This window comes from Strix uralensis, chromosome 20, assembly GCF_047716275.1.
Source record: "Strix uralensis isolate ZFMK-TIS-50842 chromosome 20, bStrUra1, whole genome shotgun sequence".
In the NCBI taxonomy this organism is placed as follows: Eukaryota; Metazoa; Chordata; class Aves; order Strigiformes; family Strigidae; genus Strix; species Strix uralensis.
The window spans coordinates 10,694,382-10,713,677 of record NC_133991.1 but is presented as its reverse complement, the minus strand read 5'-3'; the positions used below and the strand labels follow the sequence as shown (position 1 = coordinate 10,713,677).

At 36.4% G+C, this 19,296-nt stretch overlaps 1 protein-coding gene across 2 annotated transcripts in view; it reads right to left on the bottom strand.

The window, feature by feature from the left end:
• Positions 1 to 19,296, bottom strand: part of BRIP1 (BRCA1 interacting DNA helicase 1) — a 63,498-nt gene that overhangs the window by 21,307 nt on the left and 22,895 nt on the right. For both annotated transcript variants that reach the window (XM_074890287.1, XM_074890288.1), the window contains one exon: positions 217 to 376. In XM_074890287.1, the coding sequence (XP_074746388.1) occupies positions 217 to 376 (160 nt within the window). The remainder of the gene's footprint in view (positions 1 to 216; positions 377 to 19,296) is intronic.

The following is a 19,296-nucleotide window of genomic DNA, read 5'->3' as shown; positions in this document are numbered from 1 at the left end:
TGTTAGGATTATGCATCATCCTGTACTTCCCTATATCCCCAAGCAACAATACAAATAGCAATTAAACTTCCTCATTTATCACTATAACTTATTAAGCTGAGATTAAGTTAACTATTTATCTCTATCTTATTCTAATTGTTAAGCACTTTAAGAATCCGTTTTTTTTTTAAACTTGAAGAGTCTGTATCAACTATTTCGTATGTCTGAAGAACATACCTTTTTCTCCTTTACATTTTATAGCATCATAGTATATTTTCAGCAGTTCATCAAAGTCACTCTTTGCTCCTCCTTGAGGCTCTGCAATGACTGTCTTAACCAGCTCCAGGTTTCTCCATAAGCCAGTGTGCATCCAGCGATCTTTTAATTTGTCCAACAGCTGAAAACAAACAGAAAAATCCAGAATAGCTGTAATGAAAGGTCAATCACTTGAACTGTTCAAATAAAGCACACAAAGACAAATTTTAGTGAAATTATTCAGGTTTTGTATTTATAAATACAAGTTTCCCTACCATACACTGCTCCACAGCTCTACAACACTTTGTAAACATGATGGCCACTAATTTTGCTAATTAGAAAAAGTCTAGATTTTTGAGTTATCAAAGCAAAACTCTCTATATCTACGAGAGTGGTCACTAAAGAGCATCTTCTGGATTTCTTCAAAGCAAGAGGAATGTTGTCCAAAGAAAAATGGAAATTACCTGTTTTTCTGACTATCAAGTAAGAGATCCATAAGTAAGACTGGAAGCAAATTCTATATTTATTTGAAACAAGCCTTTAAGTCTTAAATTTACACAGTATTTCAATATTTTAAAATTTACATAGGTAAACCGGGGGGAGCTATTCATGTAGGATTTATCAACAGCCCCCTCTGCTTCTTGAAGGGCCTGTCAGCTTTTTGTATCTACCAGATTCTGAACCGTGCATATTTTATTCCAAATCAGTACATGTTCAAATCTTGCAAGCAAATAAGCTTGTTCCACATTTAGTGCACATGTAATGAAAATATGTATTGCATTACAAAAAGCAAAGTCTAGAATTACAACAGAAACTGAAGTCAGATGGGTGGGGGTCATTTTACAGTTAGCAGTCATCAATTTCTAGACTGAATTTTATCAAGACAGGAGCAAAAAAGTCACTCCTTCACCTGACATGTTTGTCTGATGGTGCACAGCACTTCCCTCAAGATAAAAGCAAGGCAACCAACACATCGGAGAATGAACTGAGTAGATCTGGTTCAGTGGACAGAAGTAAATACTTTTAACTCCTTTTACTCTTCAGTGATCGTAGTGTGTCACTGTTGTGCAGTAGAGTTACTGAGCTTCGTATGTACAGAGATTTTAAATTCACAGATTCTGTAATAAGGGTTATGCTCCTAATTTGTCCGTACTTCCATCAACCCCACTCACTGAAGACTTTCTCAGTATTTTGCTTCAGGCTGTATAAACTGCTCCATCTGGAACCTGCACTTGCCCCAGTTCACTCCTCAAAAAGCCTCAGCGTCCCTTAACTCCAACCCACCTGCCTTTCTGATGCACTCCAGCCAAGATCTCAGGATCTTGAATGGTTAGATTGTTAGAAAATTTATCTGTTCCATCTCCACGTACACAGTTTAAGTGTTATTGTGAAGCAGAACTAGTGGTAACTAATTGTTGTCACGTTTGAGTTTACAGGGAGAACACTTGCAAACTTCTAGGAAACTCTTTACACGAACCCTGCATATTTCATGTTCTCAGCATTAAAGATCTGAACTTATTCTCTGACATTAAGTATTTGGATTGGTTTATTTTGAGGTACATGTGGTTCAGAGGGGACAAATACTATGTTATTCTTGAATTTTCACTAGTTTTGTTCAAGCCTCTATTCAGGGAATTACATTTGCTTACTACTGATGTGACACCACTATCAAGCAAGCACAGAGAGACTAAGTGAGGAATACTAGGAACAGTTTCCTACACACAGAGATGTAGCTGTAGAATAAATCATCTCTTCTAAATGTGTCTGTCCTACTGTTTGGCCCCTTCTCTACCAGCTCTGTCATTTCCTGGTAGCACACTGTCTGTAATCTCTTTTTATATAAAAGGTCGTAATACTATGACCGAGCAATGACTGTCCATCTTGCCATCCACAGCCTCCCACTATGTCTTCAGTTCTTGGATATGATATGAAGATAATTCTGGTAAAGAAAAGAATCAAACAAATTATGCCTCTAAGTACATCCATTTGGGATCTGCTAGAGCTGCCAGTGACTGTAACATTATTAGCTTTCCAGATTTCATTCTTCCTTCTGTGAAACTAATGTCTGCCTGAGCATCCACTTAGCAATCCACGCTAAAGTCGCTTCTAGCCCTGCCTGCTCTTTACCACGCACGACAAAAGGAGGCCAGAAAGATAATATAGACAGGATATATTTGGGTATAACCCAAATTTGATGTTTACATACATAAAACTATCCATGCTTTAACTTCTAAGGGTCACTTCCCCCTGACTTTCTCCTCCTCCTATCACCCCAGCTACTGAAATCAACTGGTATTTTTCACAGACACACCCTTATTGAGTGTTCTTAGCAGAAAAATTATTTCTTAATTTAAGAGAACCAAAGTCTCTTGATAGTCTCAGAAAGGGCAAGATTCCTTTCAAAAAATACTTAATCCCTCAATTCCACTGTATTTCTCTTATATGTGAAAGAAGTATAACTCATATTCATAGCTGGAAAGATGGCAGTAGAAAACCTTCCTCCAAATTCTTCAGAAAACATCTTTTCTCTTCTGTGGGTTACTCAGTCCCTCCAGGCAAGTATCTCTTAGACCACAATAGGTTCAAGTTTCTTGTTTAATTGACAGCAACCACCACAAAAGAAAATCTACAATTTTGATGGAAATGTGTGAACTATTCATGAAAATCTTTGGCAAGAATGGAAAAATTCATTTAATTCACACAAAAGCTATTACCTCTTCCTTTTAATAGAGTTTGCCAGATATAGAAACTTTCCTGCACACAGGAAAGTGTGCACAAACACACACATTACCCATGCTATAGACAGACACCAAAATGACAAGAATTATGGACATGACTGAATACAAATAAGTAAAATATAAAACACATACATGCCTTATAAGAGTTAGGAATCAAGTACAGGTTTCTCATAAAAAATTATTTCACTGCAGGTTGAAAAAGTGCAAATGGGAGCAAGACATAATGCCAGGAATCACAGGAAGCAACCATTAATGCCCACAGTCAGTCATTTTTTCTACCCAAGGGAATAATAGTTTCTGCAGTGGAAGGCAGTCTGTGTATATTTTATTAAATCCCTTAAAAATGGATTCTCAAATGGTTTATTAACAAATGGTCTTCCTCCAGGAGAGCAGAAAATCTTGTTAGAAAGAATCTGTCATCTTCCCATGCACTGAAGGATGTTTACTTTGATAGCTTTTTCCTTTTTTCCCTTTCTGCAATTTAAAGACACCTGTAAGCTATGAACCATAGAAACTATGAGCTCAGTATTTAGATTCACCATTCGTCGTTGTCAGCATCCCCCTTTTGAGGCAGCTTTTGAAGCACTCTTGAAGTTTGGGAATGGGGGAAACTGTTTTCTCAACATCTCTTGCCATTATGTTGCACTCTCAGGCAAAATCCTCTCATCCTGTGTCCACGAAGGAAAAGCTTTGCCCCTTTCCATTTGCCGCTTCGTTTTATACAGTGCCAAAAACTGCATTAGGGGTTTCCCATGTCATGAAGCAAGACCAAAGATTTGTTTAATGTATTTTACCCCAAGGCAAGTTCATTGTAATTTCCAGCATTTTAACGAAGTTGAGAAGTTAACTTGCAGCAATCAAGTTGCTGGGGATGCACTTTTTCTGCGGTATTCATTACCTCCTGAGAGTCATTTCTGAAGTAGCAATTACTTGAGATGAGGGGAGGGTCTAACAGAAAACACTATAACATGATGAGTTACTTATTCTAGTTTATAGTTCCCTAGCTCTTGTCCTGCTACAAGCACCTGCTACTAAAATTCTTTACATACAATATTCCCTAAAATTTTTAGCACTGATTCACGTAATTAATGGATTGCACCTTGCCAGCAGAGTAAAAAGGCATCACAGAAATAATCTCCCCATCCAAACATGCTTGGGGAAGCAATGGAACACTTAAAAACACAAAAGGATGTTCAAGAGCAGTACAGGACAAAAAGGATAATGACCTAAGCAGCACCTGACAGCAGAGTAAAATAACTCTGGGTTCATTGACTAGTTTAACAACTATTAACTATTTAATAATAACTATCCATTACAGTTGTATTGTATATTCTTGAGCACCTTTAAAACTATATGCTGTCTCGTTACCCATACATTTATATAATGATAACTGAACAAAAGGCATTTCAAGGTACATAAAATTTACATAAATATCCTGTAACCCTGTTAAAAGTCTGCCATTATACACTAAAAAACCCACTTCTCCAAACTTGGGTATTTTTTCATCTTGTTTCTATGTAATAATTTTTTTAATGAAATGAAATTCCACTTTCGTTTTTATTCAGATATGAAGGGTAGCTGGGGGAAGAAAGGAAACAGTCATTAGGTTTTTCTTAATAAAAATCAAAGTATTGGCACCACTGTTAGTGCAAAAAGTCAGAGATTCCCAAGGGACTAACATTGATCTAAAAGCCTCTTCCCAAGCAGAGATCTTCATGTGTTTGCTACCAGAATTTTCTTTTTGAATAAGCACTGCTTCAAATCAAAGTGTGTCTCCAGTGGGCTGGAAACGTGTTTGAAGGGTCAAATAGAAGTTCTACATGCAGCCAGCATAAAACTTCAGAAATGGAAAACAGACGGCCAACCCAGAGGTTGAGCAACGGGACTTACTTCACTAGGCTCCATTTTAGTAGAACTTTAGTAGAACTAAGAGGGCTGTGCTACACTGGGACTAAAAGGGCAGTCACTCACAGAAAAACAGGCTTATCATCCAATCCACCAACACGTTCAAGTGACACACAAAGATGTACAGCGCTGCTATAATGATGTAGTCTTACATCACCTTTTAAGTATCAGTCCAGTAACGCACATTCTACATACAGACACCAAAATTCTACATTTACATGAAAAGGAGTGAGGAAGAGGTGGTGTCAGTTTTAGAAGCAGCTAAAATCTCATAATACAAATATTTTCCCTTTAATTTCAAGGCTGTGTTACATGGTAGTGTGTTTTGGTTTTTTAAAATGTAATATAGACATATGCATCAAGATAATTTCCAAGTGTGGTTTGTAAAACCTGAAGAGACTGGCCTGGGCCATTCCCTGCTGAATACCTACAACCAATTAAAGAAAGTATTTCCAAAGGGAATCTAGCCTAAAGTAGAACACTAGAACATGTAGATTAAGGACTTCAAACGTGGACTAAAGGGATCCTCCAATGCTCTAGCAGATGGAGAAGAATATACTTTTACATCCACAAAGCTGAAATTCATCATGCTATTTTCCTAGTACACAGACTAGGGAAATTACAGATTATCTCATTAAACAGTTTCTTTTTCTACATAACTTTGGAACTGTCTTACAGATTTATTCTTTTTTAACTTTGCAATACCAAAAACATTTTAAGAAGCTGCAGATGTATGTACCCCATATCCAGCTGCACCTTTCTCCACATACGGGATGAGCAACTGTTTCAGCAACCATAATTAGATTCAGAGAGAGACAAGAGAACCTGTCAAATTGAATTGTGCTCTTCTAGTCCTTTCACAATCTTACATTGGGAAAAAGGCCATAAATTCCCCATCTACGCAAAATCAACCACAAAGTAAGGAAAATGGATCCAAAGGCAATTTCAACTGCCTAGAAATCTAGCTAGGATGAGGGAACAAAACTAAAACCTACTCATTTAAATAAAACAATAAAACTTTTTCCAACACATGGTACTATAATTTTAAAACTAGTGCTTCTTCAACTTTCATCTGAGTCAAACTTATGAAAATGAAACAGGTATCCTTGCATATTTTAAAAATACATTAATAAGGTCTTATACCTTTCCAAAGTATGCAACACTTAATGTCTTACCAGCATTTCAGTTTCAATAACACATTATAAAAGGGAACAAATACATCATAAAATAGACCACGGGAGATGCAAATCTGCAACTGATGAATATTGTGATTCAGTGACCAAAAAAAGCGAAATAACCTAGAGTCAGTACTCCAAACATCTAACAATAAAACAGCATTAAATAATTTTTGCTCTTTGTAAAATCTTTTAATTAAAAGTTTTTCATCTATCATGAAGAATGTGCATGAACCAGTCTTTCAAAAACATACGATTTAAGACAGACCTCACTAGCAGTGTGCCTAACATTTTCAATAGCTTTTCTTTAAATTTTACACTAGATGTAAATATAATTTATACCTTCTTCAGTAATAGAAGACATTAATTTCTCCTATCTTTCCTCTTCTTCCACTGATCTCATAAACTGTTTTGCTTCAAGACACTGAGTAACTCAGTCCTTCAGCGAGTGCTTTTATCTTATCTAAGCAACAGGAGGCAGCAGTAGAGTGGAGGAGGCAGAGGAGTGCAGATACCAAATTTATACACTGAGTTTTATCAAATGTTTTTGCTTCAACGCAGTGCTTGTATCTTGACAGAAAAATAACAGGTGTCAAAACCAAACAAATAAGAGGGTTTTTCTCCCTCTGCATCTACTGAAAACCCTAACATTCAGAGAGAATGCCAAGAAGAAATGCAGTTTTCTTGTGTTACTACAAAATGTTCCCCCCCATTTGGACTGTCTGCAAAAAAAGTAGTACAGGTTGCTTTATATATCACAGGACAGCTCAACCTGCATCTGCATCAGCTGCCTCCTCTCTTCCTTTCAGTAAAAAAACAATATAAAAAAAAAAATCTATACACTCTGACAGATCCTTCTGTAAATTTAAGCTGTTAGGATGGAGGACATCATATTTTCCACTAAAGTAATCCTCTGATGATCTCAAGGCACAGATGTTTTTATAATGTATCTAATTCCATAGGTATTGCATTACCTTTAATAAGCTTCCAGCATGATGCAGTTTGCTGAGTCAGCTGGTTAGCTACAGCTGTAACTTTTTGTTCAAATCACTCTCCCACTGCTCTCAAAGCTCTAGTCTGTTCAGCATGATGGTTAATTACCTGGTTGAATGTTCTACTTCTATTATGAAAGAATGAAACTGTCTCTATATTAGTGATAATCCCAAAATATATTCAGTCGTTAAATAAATGCATTTAGTACGTCACTTAAACACTAGTGGCCTTAAATTCATGTTATTTCAACGTAACCCTGGAGAATGTATCTGGCCAGACTCCACCCACTTTTTTCACATCACTTACATACTGGTATTACAGGCTCATATTAATCTAACTTCTTCAAGAACTAAGATGTTTTAGAAAAGTACAGAATTAGCAAAAGTTATTTGGCAGTTCTCTGCACTAAAAGGGTTGCCAAGCCTCTGTACTAAATGACCCGGAATCCTACAGGTAACTGACCTCCAGGACTATCAGAACTCTTCAATTTGGGGGAGAAAACATTTTACAAAACCAATGTGGTGGCATGGGATCAGTAATTAATTCAATTTCCACCTTCAGTTAAAAAACCCAACCAACAACAACAAAAGTCCTTTGAAGTTAAAAGTGAACACAAAGGCAACAGTAGAGGGAAGAAAGTAAACAGAGTAATGAAATGGGAATAAAAGATTGAAGGGACAAGGGGATAACTGCCTGGAAGGACTCGTGTGAAAGGAAAAAGCTGCGTTTCCTTCCAAAAACAGGAGGGAAAATATTTGGGCCAACTAACCAATAAAATCTAATGTCCGTTATCCAAATCTTTAAAACAAATTTGGAATAGCACTCTAGAACTATTAAAACTAGTACTCTTAAAAAGCACAATGTCCCTTAACAAGAATAAAAAGTTACATGTATGAAAAGAAAGCAAGGAAACCTAATAACATTTATCGACAACACAAAAAAATTACATGCTTTCAAAAGGACTGAGAGGATATGCACCTTTTAGCCACAAGTCATTTACCAAATTGGCAGAACTAATTTATAATCTCTTTTCCTTCTTAATCAACCTGTACACTTTTTCAACAGTGATTTTATTCTTAATCACATTCCTCACCAAAAAACAAAAAAACCTCAATTTTGCTTGACACCCAGACATTTGCACTCCACTAGGCTGGGACTATAGCAGCCAAGAATAACTTAGTCCATTGAATTATTTAAGCAGTTGTTCACACTCAATTAGATTTTCATGAAAGGTTAAGCAATAGACTGATTCACAGAAACCTCTTCATGTTTATGGGAGGTATCTAACATAATACAAGGAGGTTTTTAAAATTCATTCTTTTGAATGACTAAACTGATACAAAATACTAATGTATCTATTCATCAAAAAAAAAGTCTTTTAAGCTTCAAATTCCATTTTCTCCATTTCTAACAGATTCCATTTAAAGAGACCATGAAAATATCCGTGCCCAAAGTATTTCACTTGTGAAGTAAAATCTACTTTCAAAATAGAATGTTAATTTCCCACTGTTAATAGGAAACCAGAGAAAAATACCAAATGCCCATATAAATACATATGCACAGGTAATCTTTTCTTTATGTGCCAGAAATAAACTGATTTAAGGCAGCATTTTAATGGAAACAGGCCACACAAAGATGCTATTCTTATCGAGGAGAGGCTACACCTCCTTTCTACTGCACATTTCCCCAACTATTTATTATCATCGTGGGGCTACGACCAGCAATGCAAAGAAGTGTTCTTTTGAACCTGCCTGGGTTTACAGAGTATTAACTCCAGATCAATTTCTGTCTGATTTCCTTTCCCAAAGTGTCACAGAGCCTCTGTAATTAAGTGCCCCATAATTGCAAAACAGAAATTATATTTAAAAAAAAAATTAAAACAGTTTTTCTGCCTTCAGGAAAAAGAAAGCATTCTATTGCAAAACCAGTAATTAAAGAATACAGGGAACATAATATGTTCAGAGGCTTTGATTTCTTTGTTTTAGGGAATATGAAGACTAGGCAACAGAGAGGAATTTTAATGTGGAAAGACCTTAGAAAAGTCCTGAAATGAAAGTAGACATTATGAAGGAATGAGACCAGAATGTATGCTCATCTAAGTGCAACCTCCAGAGGAAAACACACATCCCTCACTTTTTTCAGAACCTCTCCTTTTCAGTTGATGAGGAAGATTTTCTAATGTGTATTTAACTGCTAACCCTTACCATCTGTTACAGCAAAAATCAAATCAAGTGCATAAAATACAAGCGCATATCTTTAAAGCAAAAGTAGTTAAAAGGAGAGCCATCTAAAAAACTTAAGCTTGCACAGACAGTCGTGATTCCAAAATTAAAACAAACTGAAGGTGAAGAATACTCAGCAGGTTATTCTCTTCTATAAGAAAAGTTACATTCTATTGGAAAGACTTCAACAGTCCACAGATGGAATTCAGGAAGCTGTGAAGGGACCTTGACCCAAGTCACACATTTATTCGGACATTTTACATTTCTTCCAGAGTGATGAAGAAAGATCATACGGGCTTTTAATTTTCTTAACAGGTGGTCTATACCACGGAGGCTTTCCTCAACATATCTCCTGGGAGAAAGCTGCCCTCAATTGGAAATACATATCGCTACTACATGTGCTATTTCAAGAGATTTTTCACTTGGATCTCTCTTACCATTTCTTTGCAACAGAAAATGAGCTTGAAGAATAAAACTTTAAAAGCATGTAAGTGTCTGTGATTTTTAGGAACTTGTGTGGGAAAAGTGTCTTTTTAAGTTTAGAAGTACTGTACTTATTTTCTCAAGGAAAATTTTAAACGAACATGAAAGAAAACAAACATTTAGAACCAAGACTCATGTGTCGAGATACCTACATATGCTAGGAAATGCAGGGTAAAAATCTGTGCTAGCCCACACAGGCTTGGCAGACACATTGGGGGGGGGGGGGGGGGGGCGCGCGGTGGAGGGGAGGGTATAGAAGGAAAAAAAAATAGATAAAGCTACCATGCAACTCAACTACATAATTAAACTAAACCCTGAACATGGTGAAAAACTCTGTATTATGAACAAGATTCTGATCACCATGTGCACACTCCAGCACAATAAAAGGTGAATAATTCATAATCATTTTCAAAGAAAAAGTATGCATCACTCAACTTGGGGGAAACACAAGGGATTTCACTGGTATGATTTTTCTTTAGGGACAATGACAAAGTGCCGCTCACCAGCAGGAAACTGAAGCACTGAACTGTGTTCCATGTGCCATAAATCAACACTGCAGCCTACAGGATGTCTCTCTGGTACCAACATACCATCAATTTTTCAATAACCTCCTTAAATAATGGAATATGTGAACGGCAACAACAGTAATGAAAAATGAAATGTTTTGCACGCCAAAGACTCTAGGATAACATGGTTAATACGTTGCTTCTACAGTTAAAGAAGCTTTTTTATATAAAATCTTTTCCCAAAAAACTCAACATGTTTTACCACAACACAATCTGGATAGCCTTTGAAGTATTCAGTCTTTGAGCTCCGTTGCAGCTGTTTCTAAACAACCCGGTTCAAAACAGGGTTTCTTTTGTGGTTTTAAAATTAACCAAGACAACAGCTTTCTGTGTTACAAGAACTGCTTGTACATTTACCTTAGGCTATCATTACACTTTCACATTCCAGTGAGAGAGCAATCCTTCACGCAAAGAAAGCTCTCCAGAAAAATTTATTTTTAAAAGGATTGTTTAGATCCTGATCCACAATCAGAAATAAAATTATTAACTGTTCATGAATGAATTCAGCATCCTACACTGCTGTCCTCTTCTTCACCAGTGAAAACCCAAGCTCAGTCATCTTTGACCTCTTTTTTTCCAGAATAAAGAGGAAAAAAGGTTGTCTTAGTGGCACATCAGCAGTGAAGCACAGTACTGTCTGGGCAAACTGATTCAAACAGACATGCAGTGTAGTCCTAGGGATGAGGCCAACCAAGTCCATGAATGTTCACACAGTAAAAGGGGGCAGGCAGATGTCTGTCATGGGGAACTGACTCCAAAAGCGGGAGAGTAACAGGTTTTAGTTTTTAGTCCTCCATTAACACTAACAGAGAAAATATTTTTAAATTTACAGAAGTCACTTTACACCTGTAGTTATCATACAATTTTAAGAAAGATTAATATTCTCTTTACTTTCTCAGAAAGGTTAGTCATTTTGCCCTTGTTATACAGAAAATCAATGCACGTAAAGGAACTAAGACAATGTCTCAGCAACAACCACGTATTGTCTGCACGATGTTGAGCTCTGAATAGGTAATTACATAATGATAAATTACAATAACAGGGAACAATATCAGCTCTGATTCTTGGAGACATCTAAAACCTCTCATTTGGGAAGTAGGACCAATAAACAGAAAAATCAGTACAATTCCAAGCCTAAGTCAAAGAATGAAGCAAATGTTGAAATACAGAAATGCAAAGTGATAAAACTTTGCACAATCATGACAATGCAAATGATGACCCTCACCACTGTCGCCAGTATTAGAAACACGTACTTCAGTCAGCAGCAATTAAGGAAGGAACAATAAGCAATTAATTTAACGCAGCAGGAAGCCATTCAATGACTTTACCGAATGAAAATTTTACAGCAACCTGCCAAAGTTAAGTATATAACATTTCTATAACAAACAAGAGAAAAGACAGGATTCTGTAGATAAAAAGAGCATAAATATTAAGAAAGAATCATAAACTGTTATCTATCCTATAAAAAGAATCTGATGCTGGGGAGGAAAACCTGAAAGCAGAATCCCTAAAGCCAAACTTTACCATAAATCCACTGACCTCATTGGAACTGTGCTAAGTTACACTACGTAAGGAGATGTTTTTCTGGTTTCGGGTGTTTGAATTTTTGGGGTTTTTTTAATTATCTTTCCTTCCAAAGTGAAAAAAAAAATATCTGACCTTATATAACTTGGACCATAGTTTTTCCCCAACAGTAAATGCTTGATATACCTTCACCATATATACTACATAATTAAAAAAAACCAAACCCCAAACAGTAAAAGAAAAAAAGCTAGTGTAAGTATTTCTTCAAAGTAGACAACTCTATCCCCTCCCCTCTCCCTCCTTTCCTTCTCCCCCATGAAAAAATGGAGGAAGAGAGAACATACATTTCAGAATATCTGATTCTTAGGAAAATAATTTCTCACCTTATGATCAAAAATAGGAAGAAAAAGCTGAAAACAAAGTTTTAAATGTAACACATTGCAATTTGGCTACCAACAAGCCAAGTGGCTCATTTGTAAGCCAAAACCAGAAGTTTTATGTTTTGTGCAAGTTACTTGTTTCAAAACATTTTTGCTAGAAATAATACATTAATGAGCTGTGAACTGAATCAAAATGCAATGAATACTCTTTAGAATACACCATCTCACCAATTAAATGTTATCACCAAGAAGCTTGCTTACCGAATTAGCAATTCAGTCTAAGGCATGATTTTCTAAGACACGATTTGATAGGCTGTCTTGACTTACCAACAAAGTAGAATTTTTCTGAATTTAAAATAGCCCAATTATCCCTTTCAATACATTTAATATTCAAATTCTTGTATATGCTAGTACATTGCTGATACAGAACACGCTACCTAAATATATGCTTTCAAGTACACTTTTTCTCATACATAGTGTTTTTCACACATGAAGAAGTCACATCTCTACGACATCAGGCAGTGAACCTCTCAGAAATGCCAAAGGGACCAGGAACTCTGCAGGCTGCAATGGTTCAGAACACCAGGAATGTCAAAGTAACCTGTGCAAGACCTTCTTAAAAATAATGCTGCTTATGTACACTGTTCCCTATTAATAACTACCGTTTTCCATCCTGCCTTCTCTCCCCTTCATTAAAAGCTCAAGGAAAAAAGCATGTTGACTGTAATTGTTATTTACTATTTGGACTTTTGTCATTCACAGAGTGCAAACTTCTTCTCTGCAAAAACTCATTTTCAATGCAGTTAATATTTAAATGGTAGGAAAAATATGCAAGCAGAAAGTGGTAATTACAACAGAAATTGGAGCATGTGTTAACTAGATACAACAATTCAGCTTGCAGCACTCTGACAAGTCAGAGCTCAGAAGTGAGAAATAATAATAGATTTTTAGTTTATTTTTGTGATGCTGCCTGCTCAGGGTATTTAAACTAACAGCGTAATAAAATATTAAACTACACAGCTCTCAGGGTGTGAAATTCACAAGCAAAACACTCATCTACCAGTATGGCATATAATTTTTTTAGACATAATATCCAATAATCTGCCACAGACTGTCGCTACGGATTCTACTTTATATGATGTGCAGATGCTATCAGAAAGTATATTTGCTCTATGCAAAAAGCAAGTGCCACAGGGCACTTGAATAATTGCACATCCCTTGCTGGTCACCGTACAAGTTCAGTAAGCCACGGAAAGTGTATTTGCTCATTCTTTGCAGCCAGTAATTCAAAATGATAAGATGGGACTCAAATCACACCTAGAAATTTCCCCTGAGCCAACAGCACCGAACTGCTAGAACACTCAAGCACAATGGCCATTAGGTACTCGAGGAGCAGCCGTGTGTAAAATGTCTGATTGCAATAAGTAGTACTTACAAACAGCAAACAGCTCCTCCATTCCCACAGTTTCTGCGGATTTCCCCAGAACGAGAAGTCAGAACAGGTCATTCCCTTCATATCACCTCACCCAAATTTCCATTCACCCAGAATATTCACCTGAGTAACTCTTCAGTTTATTTGGTTAATATGCAGTAAAGACAGACTCAGTTAACCGTGCTGCAATTTCATACTATCAACTTTATAACATCAACCATATTTCATAAAAAGATCCGAATTTCCAAATGAGTATCTTTATATAGTCTCATATTAAGGTCAACTACTGAAAAACGTGTTTTAAAAAAAAAAAAAAAGGACAGTAATGTTTCATCTCTGAGACTGAGCTCTAGCAGTAAAAAGGATAATCAGGTAATCAGGCTCCCTTCCTTGAGTGTGCGGTATCATCTCTTCCCTTGAGCTCTGACACTTCTCTGACCTTCTGATGACCCGACTCTGCTCATAAGGCAAGCAGAAAACTAACCAGGAAAAAAAAAAAAAAAAAGGAATAAAAACTTTTCCTTTGTTCTGGAGACGTAAATCAGCTGGCACAAAATTCAGAGTAGCACAAGAATGATCACAAGGAAAGGGGAAGAACCTTGTCATTCAGCAGCAAGCTGCTGGATTCTCTCATCTAACTTCTCTAAGCATATCTAATGTTTGGACTGTCTCTAATTTCCCAGAAACCAGGAAAATTACTCCATAACCAGTGCACATGTCTAGGATCCTGTCATAGTATTTAAGAAAGAAAACATATATTGCACAACTATTCAAATTGTCAGTTATCACCCCCCAAAGATGAAATTTTATCTTTGATGTAGCCCAACGTTTTTCTTGGCCTGCTTTGTGAGTAATCCATGTGGATGGTCAAAACTGAAATTAGCCATCGGTAACCAAGCAGTGGGGAAAAAAAACAACCACTGAAAAAAACCAAAACCCAAACAACTCCAGAGGTTAAAAAATTCTAAGTGAAAACATTCTGATAAATTGTTATAATAAAATAAGCATAAGCTTTAAGAGTTTAGGAGAACTTCAGCTATACAGAACTTCAATTATTCCTTTGGAGCGTAATTCAGCACAATTCTGGCTTTCTTATTTCATGGAGATACAAACATCAAGGAGATGTTTGCTGTAGCCTCTATAATTACACAAGAAATGATCTTGCCAGGGTGTGAACTGCCAGCTACATCTTCAAATTTAGTTTGGCAGAGTAACTTGATCGAACTGATGCCATGAAAGAAGGAGGCTTGCCAGCATAATTTGAGGATAAAGATTATATACCTGGTTATAGAAAACCCCTTATTCTAATTCTTTTTGTACAAACATCACTATTCCTTATGCTACTGTTGTTCTCTATTTGAACTGGTATCACCACAATAGTCTTCAGTGCCCGAGGCAGAGAAAAGAGCATCGTGATGGAATAGTTGAAATCTTCCATCCCACACAGTGATTTTTCATACATGTCTTCGCTATGCCCAAGTCAATGGGAGAAACTGAAACTGTAGACTTCAGAAAACACATTAAGATTTACAGGAGCTATTGGAGCTCTCAGAAGACACCTCAGATAATGTATATCAAGCCTGAAAATGGTTCTTTTGGATGAATGAGGGCCCCAATAGCTAGACAGTTTATATTACAGACATTTAAATGTTTAAATGATGGAAAAATAGAGAATAAAGCTGAAAGTAGATATTATATATATGATTAATGGGAGCAAAAAAACCCATAAAACATGAAGCAGCTGAGATAAAGATCAGAAAGAAAACTACCAGTGCAGAGTAGAGTGAAAAAACAAGAAATGAAGAAGCAACAGTGGACAACAAGTAAGGGAAAATTCCATCTAAGTTTATTAGGTAAAAATGTTGGAATGCATAGTTTTTGAGTCATTAGAATTCATCTTTTTTAGATCACATTTTCCCCAAATTACGCCCCATCACACAGAAATCACTTTACTAAAGTTTTCATCAGAGTAAGGGAAAGGACACAGCTTTAGAATCTGGCAATAAGCCTTTCTTTTCAAAGACAAAGAAAAAAAAAAAAACAACAAAGGGTCACTTCACCTCAGCCTTCTGCAGTCACTGAAAAAACCCCAGTGACTTCCAGGGGGCATTGCACAGAGTCGTTAGTGCCAGGAAAGACACAGAGTGCTCCTCACGTGTTGTTTTATTACTCTCCCATCACTTTGCTCTACTTTTATTGTTAGGTACTTGCACATAATTTGAGATAGCAAGGATGACAGAATTTTATTCCCTAAAGTCTCTTCTTGGTTTTAGGGTTTCTTACATACTGTAATAGCACCGTTGCAGCTGTTTGGCTCAAACAAATAAGGCTTCTGGAGTAAGAGAATGCCTTTCCCCTGAGAGCAGAAGGCAAATGCTGTGCAGAAAGTGAGTATCATTATTAATTTACCATTATTTCATAACTTACCCCTGATATGCCAGCCTGTTTAAAGGCCTCCTTTCTTTTCATCCCAACGAATGTGATGCTGGATTAGCTATAGTTAAAACATCTAAAAGTAGATGACACATTGGAACATTCTGTTTCCTTTATCACTTTAAAGCAGTAACAGTGTAAATTATATTCTCTAACATTAAAATTATGCAGAAAATTAATGTTCATGTAACTTTGAAGAACAAACTTCTGTCATAAAACATACTTGGTGCTAACAGATCCCCAGATCCTGCAAATATTTACACGCAGGAGTAAATCTGCTCCTCAAAGTACTCCTATGGATGTCAACAGGAATATCAAGGAGAATATTACTCTTGATAAAGCATTTATCCCTGCATGTTATACCTAAATACACCTAACAGAAAAATTTAAGCAATCTTATGGAACCCACCCGGACATTACTAGATAATTCCTCACATAAGCACTCTGCAATCAATGTGACTGCACCACGCAGCAACCATCTGTGGTGCAAATAACTGTCTTCCTATTTAATTTCAAATTCACCTTTTAACTGCACAAACCTAATGGCTTCCAATTTTTCCTCCGTACACATTACAAGCAAAAAGACACTGTGGAATGTTTATCTCTTATCTGGATATTGTAATTTCACTGTCTCAAACTTCTTAAAACAAGCTTTTCGCTAGGGAGGAAATCAGTCAGCATCAGACCTAGTGGGGAAACCCTGCACTTGCTCAATGTCTATGGCTCTTACATAGTTCCAGATGTTCAGAACATTAATAATGCACTAACTCAAAACCTCTTTTTGAAACTTTAGAATGTGCAAATTGCATTAAAACCTCTTTGCCCTCATTAATGGTATTGTTACAATCCCAGTACTCTGGAAAATGTTTTTTGGCATTTGTTTAACTTTGTGATATTGCCATTTACTCATTTTAACAGCCAGTGCTCAAATCTTAATGCTTTTAATAGGCCTGGCTAAACAGACTACCATCTTTTGTAAATTTATTGAAGTAATTTATTAAATAAGTAAAAGTTGTCCAAAGGCAGTGTTGGTTTTTTTTATTGATGGCAGAAAAAAAAATGGGTTTCTTATAATTTATTTACAAAACTCTGTTTCAGGAAAGTTTTAGAAATGAAAATATTCTGTTCTTTTTTTCAGTGTTACAACCAATTCATTTTCTGCCACTCTGACACAGACTTCTTAAAAAAATAAAAAATTTCTACCAACCTCACACAAATCTCAGTAAGAAAAGGGGTCTGTCTTAAACCAAGAAGAGCCAGACATTCAGAATTAATACTGAAACTGTATCCCTCCTTCAGGCTGTCATATATAGGGGTGGCACATTTACGTCCAGGCCAGGAGATGGATGTGAGACCAAGTCCCTGAATATACCATCGCAGACACGCTGCTGCGCAATGGCAGAAGAGTGCAATAGTCAGAGGTTAAACTGAGGTCCCTCCTGTTTATTCCAGATAAGTAACTAGACGAACCTGAAGATTCTTAATCTGAAGACAGCATGCATTAGATCTATTGCCATGCTCTACACTGCTCGCAGAGTTAATTAATATTGTTAAGGCCTACTTGCCTAAAGTTGTGTAATGCTGCCAAGAATGGTTTGTCAACAGAATGGTAAAGGGCACTTGTCTGCAACTTGACTACAGCTTTGGTTGATACCTTAAACATGGAAAGGGAGCTAAGACAATAAACAGAGGTGTTCCAGTCCAAATAGATTTACTGTCACCCAATCCTGTGTGTTCTCACTGAAGAAAACATGATCAGCCAAGAGAACAGGAAAATGGGATGAGATTGACAGAACTTAAACTCTGAACTAGCAGCTCTTAAAGTTACGAGATACATAGAAACTCAAATAAGAAACTCAGCATTTATTTTTTGCAAGTGGCAAAAGTTACTATATACATATCATTATAACCTTGCCCCAAAATTCTCAAGGGAAACAGCAAATGCAATGCAGCATTAATTGGTCTGAACCTACATGTTAATAGTTCCACCTTCCTAACACAGTACATGGCAATGCCAATTTATGACGAAGGGCATTTGTTCATTAGTAGTAGGATTGAGACTGCCAGATGTATTCAAGACTGGATATTGAAAAATTTGGTCTCAGATTTATTGCACACAAAACCCGTAACGTACTCACTTGCATGGAAAAGTAACAACTAACTGTTGTTAGAGCTGACTGTACTGCAAATATTTACCCTTATATTTAAACCTCAAGTTCAACAGCATCTGTGATAAAGCGAGCTAAAAATTATTTTCTCATTGTTTTGGTTGCTTTTAAATCGTACCCTTAGTTACAAGAGTCCTACTTCAATAATGGAGCTTTCAATTAGCCTTGTAATTCTTGTTTCCTCTTCTACTTTGTCTGTTCTGTTGTTCTTTTCCTCTATTTCAGCTCCCAGCGAAGGGCTGGTGAAGAGAAAAAGAACTCAAGCCAACTCCTGAACATAGGATGTATGAGAACCTTCCTTAGGATATACCAACTAACCTTACTAGAAGTAAGTCTGTCTGAAAAAAGGTCATCCACAAGAAAAGTGCTCTAGGAAACAAATGCCTTAGACCACTCTGTTCCAGCACCATATTTGTTACTCTTCAACAACCCTTGGAATCATTGCTGTATGCAGCAAAAGCTCTAGACAGTTCAAAAATTTTCCAGCAGCTATTGTTTAGTCGTAAGAAAGTCTTGCTACATTTCATTATTCTCCATTAAGTTCTCCTAAAAATATTAATTTGCTGGAAGTTATACAGACAAAAAGAATCAATGTTAATGCAATATAAGAAACACTTAAAAATTCTGCATTCATTTTCTTTTCCATTTCTATTATCTTCATTACTTTTATGGTAATTTTACTATTAGAGGTAAAATTCATATAGCACTGTAGCTGTAAACCTCAAACAACTGTAACCTGCATTTTAAAACAGTAACACAACTGGTATGAAGAAAAGCATCTATTTTACAGACATTTGGATACAAATGCTTCATAAAGAGTATAGCAAAGAATTTTTAAAATGTAGATTTAGATCATTCAGACAATTCTAAGGGGTTCATGAAACAGACAACAAAGCAGTTACTATTTCTATCTTTTAAGGTTAGTATTTCTTGAAATTCTCTTCATTTTTCCAAGACATTTCCCTCTACAAAAGTATTTGATACAGTATAATGCAAAATACACTGCAACACTGTGCAACTTACTGAGTAAAACTGCTATCTGA